A 12,294-nucleotide genomic window follows, 5' to 3' on the forward strand; every position below is an offset into this window, starting at 1 on the left:
GATCCAGAATTCCAAGCAACCAAAGCACTGGAAACTCTCAGGCCCCAAGAGCAGGAATCTGGCATCTGCAGCACCTTCTCATTGCTTTTTCAGGGACAAGCAGTCAAAGCCTGAGTGTGGGAGGCAAGGATGCGCCTTACCTTTCTGCCGGTGGCTGTCATCCAGGCAGTTGGAATCTCCATAAAGCACAATCCGGCCTCCGCCCTCAGAAGGGATCTGATAAAGCCCCAAAATGGGGACATTTTCAACCACTGCTGTTTCCTGCTTTAGAACCTCCAATCCTGAAGCAACACAACAAAACAGCAATGAGGATTCTAGTTGCGGATGGATGGTTTTCCAGTTGTTACTCACCTTGACACTCAGTCCATGTGGCCAGCACACATCGCTCAAAATCTCATTCCCTCAAGCCTGCAAACTTTTAGGATATGAAGATAATGTCTTAAATGCAGCTTGTCTAGGATGTGCCAAATGCACATACATGTGGTGTTTATTTCCATCTCCACTGGTACTTTCACTTGAAATGGTGCCACACAATATTTATAATCCTAAAGGGAGGTCTCCCTTTTTATCCTAAAACCACAAATTTTTGTTTCTTCTGATGATGCTGAAAGGCTATGTCTTTCGACCACATACACGGGGGTCTCCAGTTAGGTGGTTCCCACTAGACACCAAAGCGCCTCTGTGAGGACAGTACACAGACACACAGGCTTCACTTTGCATTGTCAAAACCTACAACAAACATAATTAACTTTACAACATATGCCCACACCATAAATATATTGTTTAAATTTAGATTTAAGGTAGTTGTTACATTCATCTCACAGATACAAATGTTTTGACATTAGACCTTTGTTATCTTCACCCAAACAGATGCCACAACTCACAGTGTTTAATGAATCAAGAAGTCAAACACATATCAATGCCTGAGGCAGTAATTACAAGTCAAACATCTGAGAGTCCAGCCCTGAAGCAAGTACTGTACCCAGCTCGATGGATGACGCAAGCCTTTCTCAGGAACCATCTAAAATGTCTGCTGTAACATCTAAATCTGAGAATTTAACATCTAAGAAATCTGTGGCTACAAAAACAGAGCATTTCCTGCTCTGTATGTGTCATCCCACCAGGAGCTGAGAGGTGGGTAGAAAGCCACTGTAACGGTGAAATGCAAGTTCACACACCAATGACTTTGGCCCCAGGTATCAGAGTATTGTTTCTAACAATTGTTTTTGATCAGCATGACCCAGGTTCACAAAGTCCAATTCTGTACCAAAAGATTACTCAATGTAAGGCCTGTGGAAATAGAAAGACCCTTGAAAGAATTTCAAGGTAATACACTTTGGTGTTCTAACCAGCAAAACACCAGGCTGAAGCATGCACGCTTACACCTCCTTTGGTCCCCTCTCCTTGCAAAGCAGCAAGGAACTACCAGACGGGAAGACATCAGGGAGAACATGGCTCTCACCTGTCCACCTGGAACCACCCATCCTGAGAGACCAGAAATGGCCAAGTAACGGTGAGACACTTTTGTGCCTAAAATACAAACACTGGACTTTGCAAACCTGGGTCATGCTGATCAAAAAAAATTTTGGAAACAATATTCTGTGAAACCTGGAGCTGAAGGCAGTGGTGCATGAACCTGCATTTCACCCTATGGTGGCTTTCTTCCCACCTTCACAGCTCCTGGTGGGATGACACACACAGCAGAAGCTCTGGAAGGACACAGACCTGTCCACTGACTTGAAAAAGCAGCTTCCAGTGGACACAAGAATAAATTCTGTGCTGCAGGTACAAACAGACCAGTGAGAAATCCTGCCTTCTTGTCCTATTTGACTACTGAAACTGTCCCAACTTTCAAGTACAGAAAACAGCAAACTTAACAATAGAAGAAACCTTCCATTCTGAAATACATAACAGCAGTTTGTACAAGGAAAGAGATCCATCCCATCAATTTCTCTGAGCCTGTCATGCTGGGCACAGGACATGATGGGAGATGTGCTGCCCAAACCTCGGCTCTGGAATGCCCAGCCCATAGTCCCACACCAAGCAGATGGACCACTTCCCACCTCAGGAAGGGTGGAGGCAGGAGCAGAAGTGGGGAGATGTGTGGAAGCGGGGGATGGCTTGGCTCCTCCTGCTCCCAGCTATTGCTCAGATCCTCAGCACAGTGTCAGGGATACTAAATCCAGGAGCACTGTCCTCATTTGCCTTCATGAGTGGTGGTTCTCTGTATTTAAAGAAGCAAAACTGAAAGGGAAGACCTTTCTTTCCTTTAAATTCTTCAAAGAATTTCAGAAGATGACTCCACAATTAGCATCTTTACCTTTACACAGTTAAGAACTTCAAAACATGGTCAGTATTTTAGTACTCTAGCAAATCATAGAAGCATAGGTAATTCATAAACATTAATAAAAATTTGAGACAAATGGGCCTCCCTGGCGGCGCAGGGGTTAAGATGAAACCTATGAAGAAATCCGCAGCCACTGCAGCACAAGTTCGATTCCCGCCCGGCCAGGGAGAAACCCACATGGTGGGACAGATCTCTCCTGTCTCGCCCGCTGCTCCCCTCAGCAGTGTACTTCGGTCCGTCTGCCTGTTCTATTCCCCACACTGTCTCTGGTGAATCCTCTCACCCCCCCGTGCATCTCTGACCTGTACCCCAATTCTTGTATAAAAATAAATGTTTAAAAAAAAAAATTTGAGACAACTTTGAAGGTAGTTAAAAAAAAAAAAATTTACAAATATTCACAAAGTCCTTCCCATGTAGGAAAATCAATTTTATTTGCAGTGGTCAGTCACATATATTTGAGTTATCAACAAAAAACTATCTTATCTACTTTACATTGCCCAGAGCCACTGCTCATAAGTCTTGCCTAAAGAAGGTATAACATACAAATACTGTAATAAAAAAAAAAAAAAAAAACAACCTGTTAATGTGTACAGGATGTCAATTCAAGGTTCATAAAGGCATTCTGGAAGCTGATAATGGTGATGATTACACAACTTTACACTTCAAAGGAATAAAGGCTATGGCACATGCATTATATACAGTAATAGTTACTTTAAAAAAGGGGGGGATCTAAAAGCACATGAGTAGCATTCCTTACCTTGGTCTTTAAAGGTCTGTGTTATCACTATGCCATCTTCTGGAAATTTAGCAATGCTGCACCCTGACGCGTAATACACTAGAAAATAGTTGTTCCAAGTTATGAGAACATAGAAACAATGCAAACTTGCATCAGTAGCTGCCCATTTACCTGAAATGCTTTGTTAGACATCATAAATATTCTAAAATTGTTTTTAATTTTGAGAGAAGAGCTGCTGTTAGAAACTGGTCACACAAACTATAAGTAATTACCTCAAAATGCAAGTTAAATATCACTACTGATATAAGGTTCCTGAAGAAACTTCAGAAGTCAAAGCTGGCAGAGACCTGGGACAAGCTAAGTCAGGACGGGCAGAGTGAGCAATAATAATGCCCAAGATGCGAAGTAATCTACAGGGAGACTTTTTAAATAGGATATACCAGTTATTTCATAAACAAAATTTTTTAAATAACCAGGAATCTATGAGGTACTTCCTACTTGGGAACATACAGAATAAGCCCTACAGATGGTGCTGAAATGAGGAATGCTTGCATATAGTATTTTCATTTTAAGAATCTAGGTCCAAGGCCTCCCTGGTGGTGCAGGGGTTAAAGACACAGCACTATCAAGCTACTGCTAGCCACTATAGCATGAGTTCGATCCCGGCCAGCCAGGGAGCTATCCCACATGGTGCAGCAGACCTCTCCTGTCTTACACGCTACTCCCCTCAGCAGTGTATTTCAGTCGATCTGCCTATTCTGCTCCCCACTCTGTTTCTGGTGAATCCTCTCACCACCACCACCACCCCAGCACCTCTGGCCTACACCCCAGTTCTTGTATGCATAAATAAATCTTTTAGAAAGAAAAATGAATCTAGACCAAAGGAGAGAGGTTAACCCCCAGTTTCACAGATGTCCTTCTGAAGACACTGAACAGCTAGCTGTTCGCCAGACCTGAACTTATTTAGGAATCTCCTCATTCTGTCTCTGACACAGACTTCAAAGACATATATTATTATTCCATCTCTTGGAATCATGTGCTCCATAACAAAACCAATGCAAAATCTTACTATCATGGTTTGCCAAGGTGAAGTCCCCTTCATACAGGCCATCGCTGAACCCCATGTTCCATACAGACAGGAGTTCGTTCAGAGCTGGGATGTTAGCTCCTCCAGTGTCCGGCATCCACCACTGCCTGTGAGTGATTAGGAGACACTAAGAATGAAGGATTCCGAAACCCATACAACAACTTACCTTCTCATGGCAAAGCTAAATGTCTCCTGCCAGAATCCTAGGATCCACTCTAAAGTCCACTCTAAGGTTTCAGTTGAAACTAACTGTCTGGCTATGGGTAATGCTCAAAGTAAATTTAGTTTGATTAAATCCGGTTTGTTCAACCCGTGTGCAAAATAAAAGTAAATTTATTTCACGATATGCACTGCTTATAAACTGAACTTAGACCTCGAGAGGGTCACTGAAACACAAGAGAAAGAGGCTTATACAGTTCAAGTCAAAGATTCTTCTGAAAAAAATTCAAAATATACTGTAAGAGTGATATATTCCTAATATTCTGGGAATCCTTGATCAATAACTGATTTAATGAAAGCTGTCTTTAAGTAACAGTTCCCTTTGTGCATTTAAATGTGTACAGATCCAGTGATAAAGAGATGGGAGGATAGAAGCTCTACCCAGTTAGAGTACGGGAAATAGAGCTTAACAAAAATTCATGCCTCTGCTACCTAAGACTAACAAGGCAGGACAATGAAACCTTCAACGGTGCTTAGAATAAGGGAGCATCTTACATGTTTTCAAGCAACCATCTCACCTCTCTACCAGAGGAGGAGGGAGTGCTGGAGCCAAGCCTTCTGACCCCACCCCTGACAACCACAAAAGCCACCAACACTACCCGAGTATCTGCTGGATAGAACGCAATCCCAAAAATGGAAAATCTCTTCTCCAAACACCAGCTCCCTAAGTACCTTGTGTTTTCATCATAAAACTTCACTTTTCTCATAACGGAGGTGTTGTACCAATCACTGAAGACAATGAGGGAAAGGCCATTGTCCACATCCCTCCTCAGTTTGGCCACCTCCTCAGGGAAGTACTCCTCTTCACTGTCCACCAGGAGCAATGTTCCTGAGGAACAAAATGCCACGTGAGAATTCCCACCTGTCAGCCACCAGACATCATGGTTTCACTTGCTATTTACATACAAACACACAAATGTCCCCCATCCTCTGGTGGTTTCACACTGTTGCTGAAAGTTACAACCACCAACAAAAGAACCAAGTTCACTGCCCAGCCTCCCCTATGATCGGGAGACCCTGCATGCTCTCTTTTCAGGCCTGTCAAAATTTTTCACCAGCCCCCAACATGGTGGCCACAATATTCAGCTAGTGCCATGTGGCTGCTCACCATACTGATTAGCATCAAAGCACGTGAAGGGGGAGCCGAGAACCTCAACAAAGTAGCCCATGCTTCTCAAGTGTTGGTACATGTCCCTGAAGTTGGTGTGGATGTGGTCACCATTCCTGAAAGACAAAAGGTGCCAGCCCTGAAATGACCCATCTTTACTAGCAATAAAGGCTCCTCTGGACAGAGCCACTTCTGAAACGAGGGAGCACAGTCCCTTACCAGCAGAGGCCAAGGGCACAGAAGGCAGCCTTTCCAGACCAGCTTTTCTCTGGATTCCTATCTGTCATGGTGACCGGACACTGCACACATGGCACAGGAATGCAGATGACATGGTGAGAAGAAATGCTCTGTAAAGTGCAGGTGCATCCTGTAGCATGGTGCAAGTGTAAGTGGCCAGTAGGCCTGCTCAGGCAGGGCATATCAACCCAGATAGTGCCAGACAGCAAGTCCTGCATGACAGCTCCCCCCACCTTCCGTCCTCCTTCCTGCTTAGCATGCTCATCTTCCTACAGCACAGTGTAAGCCCACAGGACACCAGGGTCACTCCATCAGCCAGCCTCCACCTCGCAGGCCTCCAGAGTCCACCTTCACAGCAGGACTAAAACCACAAGAACTCATGGCCATGACCTAAGTTTCTTAACTTCTCACCATGTCTTGTCTATTTGCCTCTGGTCTTAGCCCCTCCAACCTGCTCTGGAGACATCGTTATAAAGAACAGTCTGTCATCACAAGTGTTCTCCTCAAATTCATCCATGCTACCATCCCCCTCCCTGTATATGCTTTCAGGTCAAGTCCAAACTCCTTCGCTTCACACTAAGATAGAAATGACCTTGGCTGATGGGCGAAGAGCAAGTCAGCTCAGCTGTCATGGAGGCTGAAGAGGACATACCAGGAAGTCTGTCCCATGAAGAAGTCCACAGAAGCAGCCATTGCAGAGTGTGATGCAAATTGCAACAAAATCTATGTTTTTAAAGATAACCAGGGCTGCTACATAGAGAATGGAAATGAGGGATAAGAATGGCAGCGGTGAGACTCCTGACGAGAAATGATGAAGGTCTGCATGGGGTAGGAGTAGGGGGCAGTCAGACAGGGTAAGCATTGGGGAGCTGTTTTGGAGACAGAAATGACAGCACTTGCCGAGCAACTCTACAGAAGTCAGGGGAAACAGGCAATTACGGAGAGTTGAAGAGGCATTAGGACACAGTTGCAGGCGCTCCAAAGGAGAAAAGCAGAGTACCCTAAAGCAGGACCTGCCACATCTCAGAGGTCATGGAATCCAGGCTGAAAGTGGAGCCAGGTCTGTTCCTCAGGGGGGCAGAGACCCCAGCCCTGCTGAGAAAGGAGTAGGGTAAAGGGCGTCATGCTTGGTGGCTGCTTACCAGTCCAAAGGGTCATTCTTCATCCTTAGATTGTCCCTGGGGAAATAGCCGGGCGGGTAGCGGAGGTTGTGGTACTGGTCCCACAGGACCCTCTTACTTCGCGGAGGAGCCGGAATTATCTTCACCTTAACTGGGAGCTTCACTGTCGAAGTCTGTTCTGCACCATTTTTTGACTGGGAAAAAAAAAAATTTTTTTTTAACCTGAAGTGCCCCAGTTGCCCAGAATGTTCAGATTTGGGGCTAAAAAAAGTAGCTTCTATTATCAACTCAATCCAAATACTCTGAACCCATGAGTTTCAAATAATAACAAACATCAGAAGGAACATTTACTTTCCACAATTTCTTCTAGGCAAACTCTTAAGAGTTTAAGATAAAATCAAGACACATGTTCCTGAAAACTACTAGACTTAGGATTAACCCAACATTCCTTTTTAGAGAATGCACGCTCTCTGCAAATTGTTTTGAGCCTGAAATTTGGTACAACCGAATCCTGGCTGCCGTTTCTCAGGCAGAGAAAGGGAGGCAGCATTCCTCACTACAGACAGCTTCTCTCTACTGCTCTGCAAGCCTTCAGCTTAGTGAGTCAGCTGCCTTCAAACCTGAGATCCAAGGCATCCACCTGGCCGTCTGGTCCTAGAAGGTGCCAAGGGAAGATCAGGAAAGCTAGCCCTTCCCGGTGTGCACTTACTTCCAGCTCTGCCGGGGAAGCCACGGTGATCATGACGTGTCCCTGTGCAATGCCTTCCCAGGAAGCTGCTTTCTTGGTGACAGAAATGGAAATGGCCAGGTAGCCTGACCAAGGCCATAAAACTGATGAGTAAGAGAAAGCGACTTCAATGTTGTCCCCATTCTGGGGTAAATAGGGCTGCCAGTCAGGCTGCAGGAGAAAGTAAATAAGCAAAGGCTAAGGTGAAATGCTCGATTTCTAGATCCACTTCTGAGAAATATTTCATTAAATAAAACAAAGTGAAATTTATGCAGAGATATGAAGCAAGGGGTAACCAAGTAGCCTATAGAATATCTGGAACATCATCTGACAGAAACCACTATTTCTGATAGCCTCCTGTTTTAGAGACTTTTCTGCCAAGCTGAAAAGAGAGACAAGTGGTTTGACAAAGGCAACTCAGATGTGCGGGTACATCACAATTGTTCGTCTGCTTAAAGGATGCCAATAACTGAAAGGAAAGGATGGTAAATGACATGGATACAAGATGCCACCCATCAGAGTTTGGGGACAGTGATTGGTTTACAAGGCTCCCAGAGGAAGAACTGGCTTGGCTGCAAAGTTGGCTGTCTGCTCCATCTCCCCCATATCTGAGGAAAACATTAAAGGGAGCATGAGAGAAGCATCCGGAAGAAACATAATCTAGCTCTGATAATTAACCAATATTTCAAAGTAACCTAAATCACTCACTTCCCACATAGGCAAAAATATACTCCCCAAGTGAGTCAGCATATTAAAACAAATTCTGAAAAGGCAAAAAATGCACATGATACAGCATCACAATGAGGAAGAAAGGGATTTTTTTTAAATGTTCTTGAGCACATTAAATAGCAATTGAGAAAAAGGCTAATTTCATTCATCTCTTACATACCCCGATTAATACAGACAAAAAATTTAAATATTTAATAAGCATGAAAGGAAAACTAGTAGAAAACAAACTTAAGATTTTATTATCTTTCTGAGTAGATCAGGGAATCATAAAAGACGAAAATTCAACTACGTGAAAACATAAAACAGCCATGGAACCAAAAAATAAATAAAACCCACCACTAGTGTTAAAGAGAAAACAAAAACCTGAGGGAGCTTTCAGCATAAAACACAACAGGTAATTTCTCTATATGAAGAACTTGTTCAGATTGATATGAAAAAACTAATTTCCCATAGAAAGACGGGCCAAGGAAATGAAAAGCTGGTTCACACAGGAAAAAATTAGTCAACAGGCCTGGCAACACCCACCTCACAAATAATGGAAGAACTACAGAGTGAACCAGCTATTTGCCCTCTAAATTTAACATGAAAAGATAAACCACCCAGAAATAAACCATTTTAAATTCCATAAACTCATGAATAAAAATTGGGTCCACTCCACACCATGGAATATTTCTCAGTCATGAAAAGGAATGAGAGACACATGCTGTAACATGGGTGAACGTAAAGATATTATGCTCAGTGAAAGAGGCCAATCACAAAAGACTATATACTGTATGAATCCATCTATATGAAAGGCCCATACAGATAAATCCATAGAGACAGATAATGAACTAGCAGGTGCCAGGGGCTGAGGGAGGGGAGAATGGAGAGTGACTAGCAATGGGGATCTCTTCCTTGTGATGACTGAAATGTTCAGGAATTACATAGCAGCAACGGTTCATCACTACTTGTAAATAGACTAAAAAACACTGAATAGCACAATTTAAAAGGGTACATTTTATGATATGCGAATTTTACCTCAATTTTTAAAAACCCCATGGAATTAAAAACAAAAAGGTACCACCCAGTGCAGGCACCTTGGAGACCTGGTCCCTCTATATATGCTGGCCACTGTTGGCAGCTCAGGTGCCCTGACGTTCCTCTTTTAAAGAATTGGTAGTATGTACCAACAGCCATATACTTATGTCCTCTGACTCAGGGTCCTAGCCATGCTATTTACATTAATAAAATAATGCAGGAAAAAAGAAGACATATATGGATTGATATTCAGTGAAATGTCTACAGATGAAAACCACCTAAGTGCTTAAGGGGAAGCAGTAAGCACATTATGATTTGGCTCTTCTATGTAATACTAAATGACCATTAGTAAGTACACTAGTGCTCTGTATACAGTTACATTTTGGAATGTTTACAACATGAGAACTGAAAAATAGACTGAATTTTTGCCTACCACACAAAGATAACAAAAAGTATGTACTTCAGGTAAGGGATGAGAAAGAATATTTTAAATTTAGTGGCTATGCCAGTGTGCTTGGGCTGTTACTAATTTTTCTGTTCTCTCCCTATCCTTTATTATTATAATGTTTACACAGTAAGCACTAGAAAATGGTAAAGCCATATTCAATAAAGGCCATACCTTAAAATAACTACAAATTGTAAAGATGAAGAATCTAATGTAATTAGTTCATTCAGCCAAACTCGACATGCCAAAGTAAAGGTAGCAAATGGATTTCATTAATCTATCCCCTAATTTATTCTGCAGAAGATTTTGGGTAAAAGATATCACTGCTTTCGATACCCTGCAATGCACCCCAAGAGGCAGAAACTCTCCTGTTTGAACTTCAAGAGAAAGAACTAGGCACAAAGGTCTGGGCCAGGTCTCAGTTCCCCACCACGGCACAGCAGCTTCACCTTGTCTACAACTCTTCCTGTGACGCCCATGCCATTGAGGATGGTGACATTGACGATTGTTGGCATTCCTCCATAGTAGATGGGCTGGGAGCAGTAGGGCCACATGTAGGGACACTCAGTCAGATCTATGTAGCTGGGGCTCAAACTGAAACAGAGAATAGTGTTAGAGTAGAGCCGGTGGTTAGAAAACGACAGGGGAGCAGTGCAGCTGTGCGGGGACATCAGCTGGTGGGCCTGGGCCTTGGGAGGGCTGGCTCTGGGAACTCAGCTCCAGAATGCTCCCTGCACTAAGGTCTCCAGGCTAGCCTGCCTAAACTGCCTGTCTGAACAATGGCACCTCCTGCAAGTCTGGAATTTGGTTGTGGCAGGCAGACAGTGAATGCATGACCAGCCCAAATGAATACCTTGGAACCAGAGTCTCAAATCATGGCATCTCATCACTGGGGCAAAGATGGATATTTTAATACATGGAACTGCAACAGGTGCATGACCAACTGGCAAAAGAAATTAGACCCATATCTCACACCACACACAAGAAGAAACTCCAAATGGACCATGGCGTCTCAATTAAAAGAAAGCAAACAAGTACAAGAAGAAAACACAGGTAAATTTCTATCACGTCAGTGCTGAGAAAGGCTTTCCATAACTCAGGGGCCACAACAACAACAAAAGGCAAATAAATTTGGCTATTTGAAAAAAACTGCATGGCAAAAACTACTTTATACATAAAGTCAAAAGACAATTGACAAACTTGGGGAACTACCTGCAAAATAAATCACTGACAAAGAATTTCTGACCCTCATATACAAAGAAATCTTAAAAACTCAGGAGTGGCGGTGAAAACCCACAGAATAATAGGAAAAAGAAATGAACACTTTTTAAGAAAGATTTTTAATGGTCCTTAAAAAAAAACACAGCTCTTAAGTGAAATGTTCAACCTCACCATGTGACCAGAGAAAAGCAAAGCCAGGATGCCATTTGTCACCCACCAGACTGACAGAAGTACAGACCCTACAGAACAAGCAGCTGGTGAGAATTCGGTGTGGCAGTCCCCTTCTACCCTGCAGGTGGGGTGCAAGTGGACACACTTCTTGAGGGCACACCCTACAAAGCCACCTATGTACTGAACTATGACCCAGCTACCCCACTTCCAAGAGCTTCCCCTGAAGACAACCTCCAACAAAACAAAAATCTCAGGTGATTCACTAGACAACTTCTAATTATGAAATAGTAGAAATAACTTAAATGTCCGTATTTAGTTAAGTGGGCAAATAAACAATGGTACATCCATACTATGTGGTTGTACAAAAGAGATGGAAGGTCTCTGAAGTGACACAGTGATTTCTAGAATACTGTTAAGTGAAAAAAAGCAAAGTACAAGGACTATTTATAATAATGGTACCCTTCATGCAACAAAGGAGACGTAAGAAAATGTAAATGCACTAGAGAAATACAAGGAGGATAAAGCAAAAACAAATGTGATTGTCATCCATGGGGAAGTGGAACAAATGAGGAGTAGAAAGAGGGACGGACAGCAGGATGGAGGAATGACTCTTCTCAGGTATAGTGACTTTCCAGGCAAGGGAATGTGTCACATACTTAACACCTAATGAGTTTAAATCCACCAGAATGGAGGAAATCCAAAAAGAAGTATCAATACTAACAAAGGAACCCAAATAAAATGTATTAAAAATGAATAGCAAAACCAAACACCAATGGTGGCAAGAAAGGAGAGAGAACCCAGTAACTCTGGAGAACACCATGTCTATATGTTGTATAGGTAATGATAGAAAAAACTACACGTAATGCACTCAGGTTAGTAAATTTATTTTTTGTATACACTAGAACTGAGCAAATAAGTAAATCTGTTGTGGACAAAGAGAGTCAGCTTCTCAACAGAGAAAGACTAGAAGGAGAGTTGTGGTGTTGGGTGGAACAGGGAGGCAGCAAGGACAGGGATACTAGCATATACACAGACGCACAAACAGGTACAAGTATGTATATATACAGATATTTCCCAGCTTGTCAGTTGGGGACAAGTATGTATATATATAGGTATTTCCCGGCTCGTC

General features: G+C 42.9%; 1 protein-coding gene across 4 annotated transcripts in view; it reads right to left on the minus strand.

The window, feature by feature from the left end:
- MBTPS1 (membrane bound transcription factor peptidase, site 1) overlaps nucleotides 1–12,294 on the minus strand; it is a 54,062-nt gene that overhangs the window by 8,816 nt on the left and 32,952 nt on the right. For 3 of the 4 annotated variants that reach the window (XM_037516236.2, XM_054697026.1, XM_054697027.1), the window contains 8 exons: nucleotides 10,223–10,367; nucleotides 7,565–7,753; nucleotides 6,877–7,049; nucleotides 5,498–5,613; nucleotides 5,062–5,218; nucleotides 4,153–4,277; nucleotides 3,105–3,182; nucleotides 141–281 (listed from right to left, as the gene is read on the minus strand). In XM_037516236.2, coding sequence (XP_037372133.1) covers nucleotides 141–281; nucleotides 3,105–3,182; nucleotides 4,153–4,277; nucleotides 5,062–5,218; nucleotides 5,498–5,613; nucleotides 6,877–7,049; nucleotides 7,565–7,753; nucleotides 10,223–10,367 — 1,124 coding nt within the window. The remainder of the gene's footprint in view (nucleotides 1–140; nucleotides 282–3,104; nucleotides 3,183–4,152; nucleotides 4,278–5,061; nucleotides 5,219–5,497; nucleotides 5,614–6,876; nucleotides 7,050–7,564; nucleotides 7,754–10,222; nucleotides 10,368–12,294) is intronic. The other variant, XM_054697028.1, reaches the window with a different exon arrangement.

This window comes from Talpa occidentalis, unplaced genomic scaffold (assembly GCF_014898055.3).
Source record: "Talpa occidentalis isolate TD23 unplaced genomic scaffold, MPIMG_talOcc4v2.1 talOcc4.17, whole genome shotgun sequence".
NCBI lineage: Eukaryota > Metazoa > Chordata > Mammalia > Eulipotyphla > Talpidae > Talpa > Talpa occidentalis.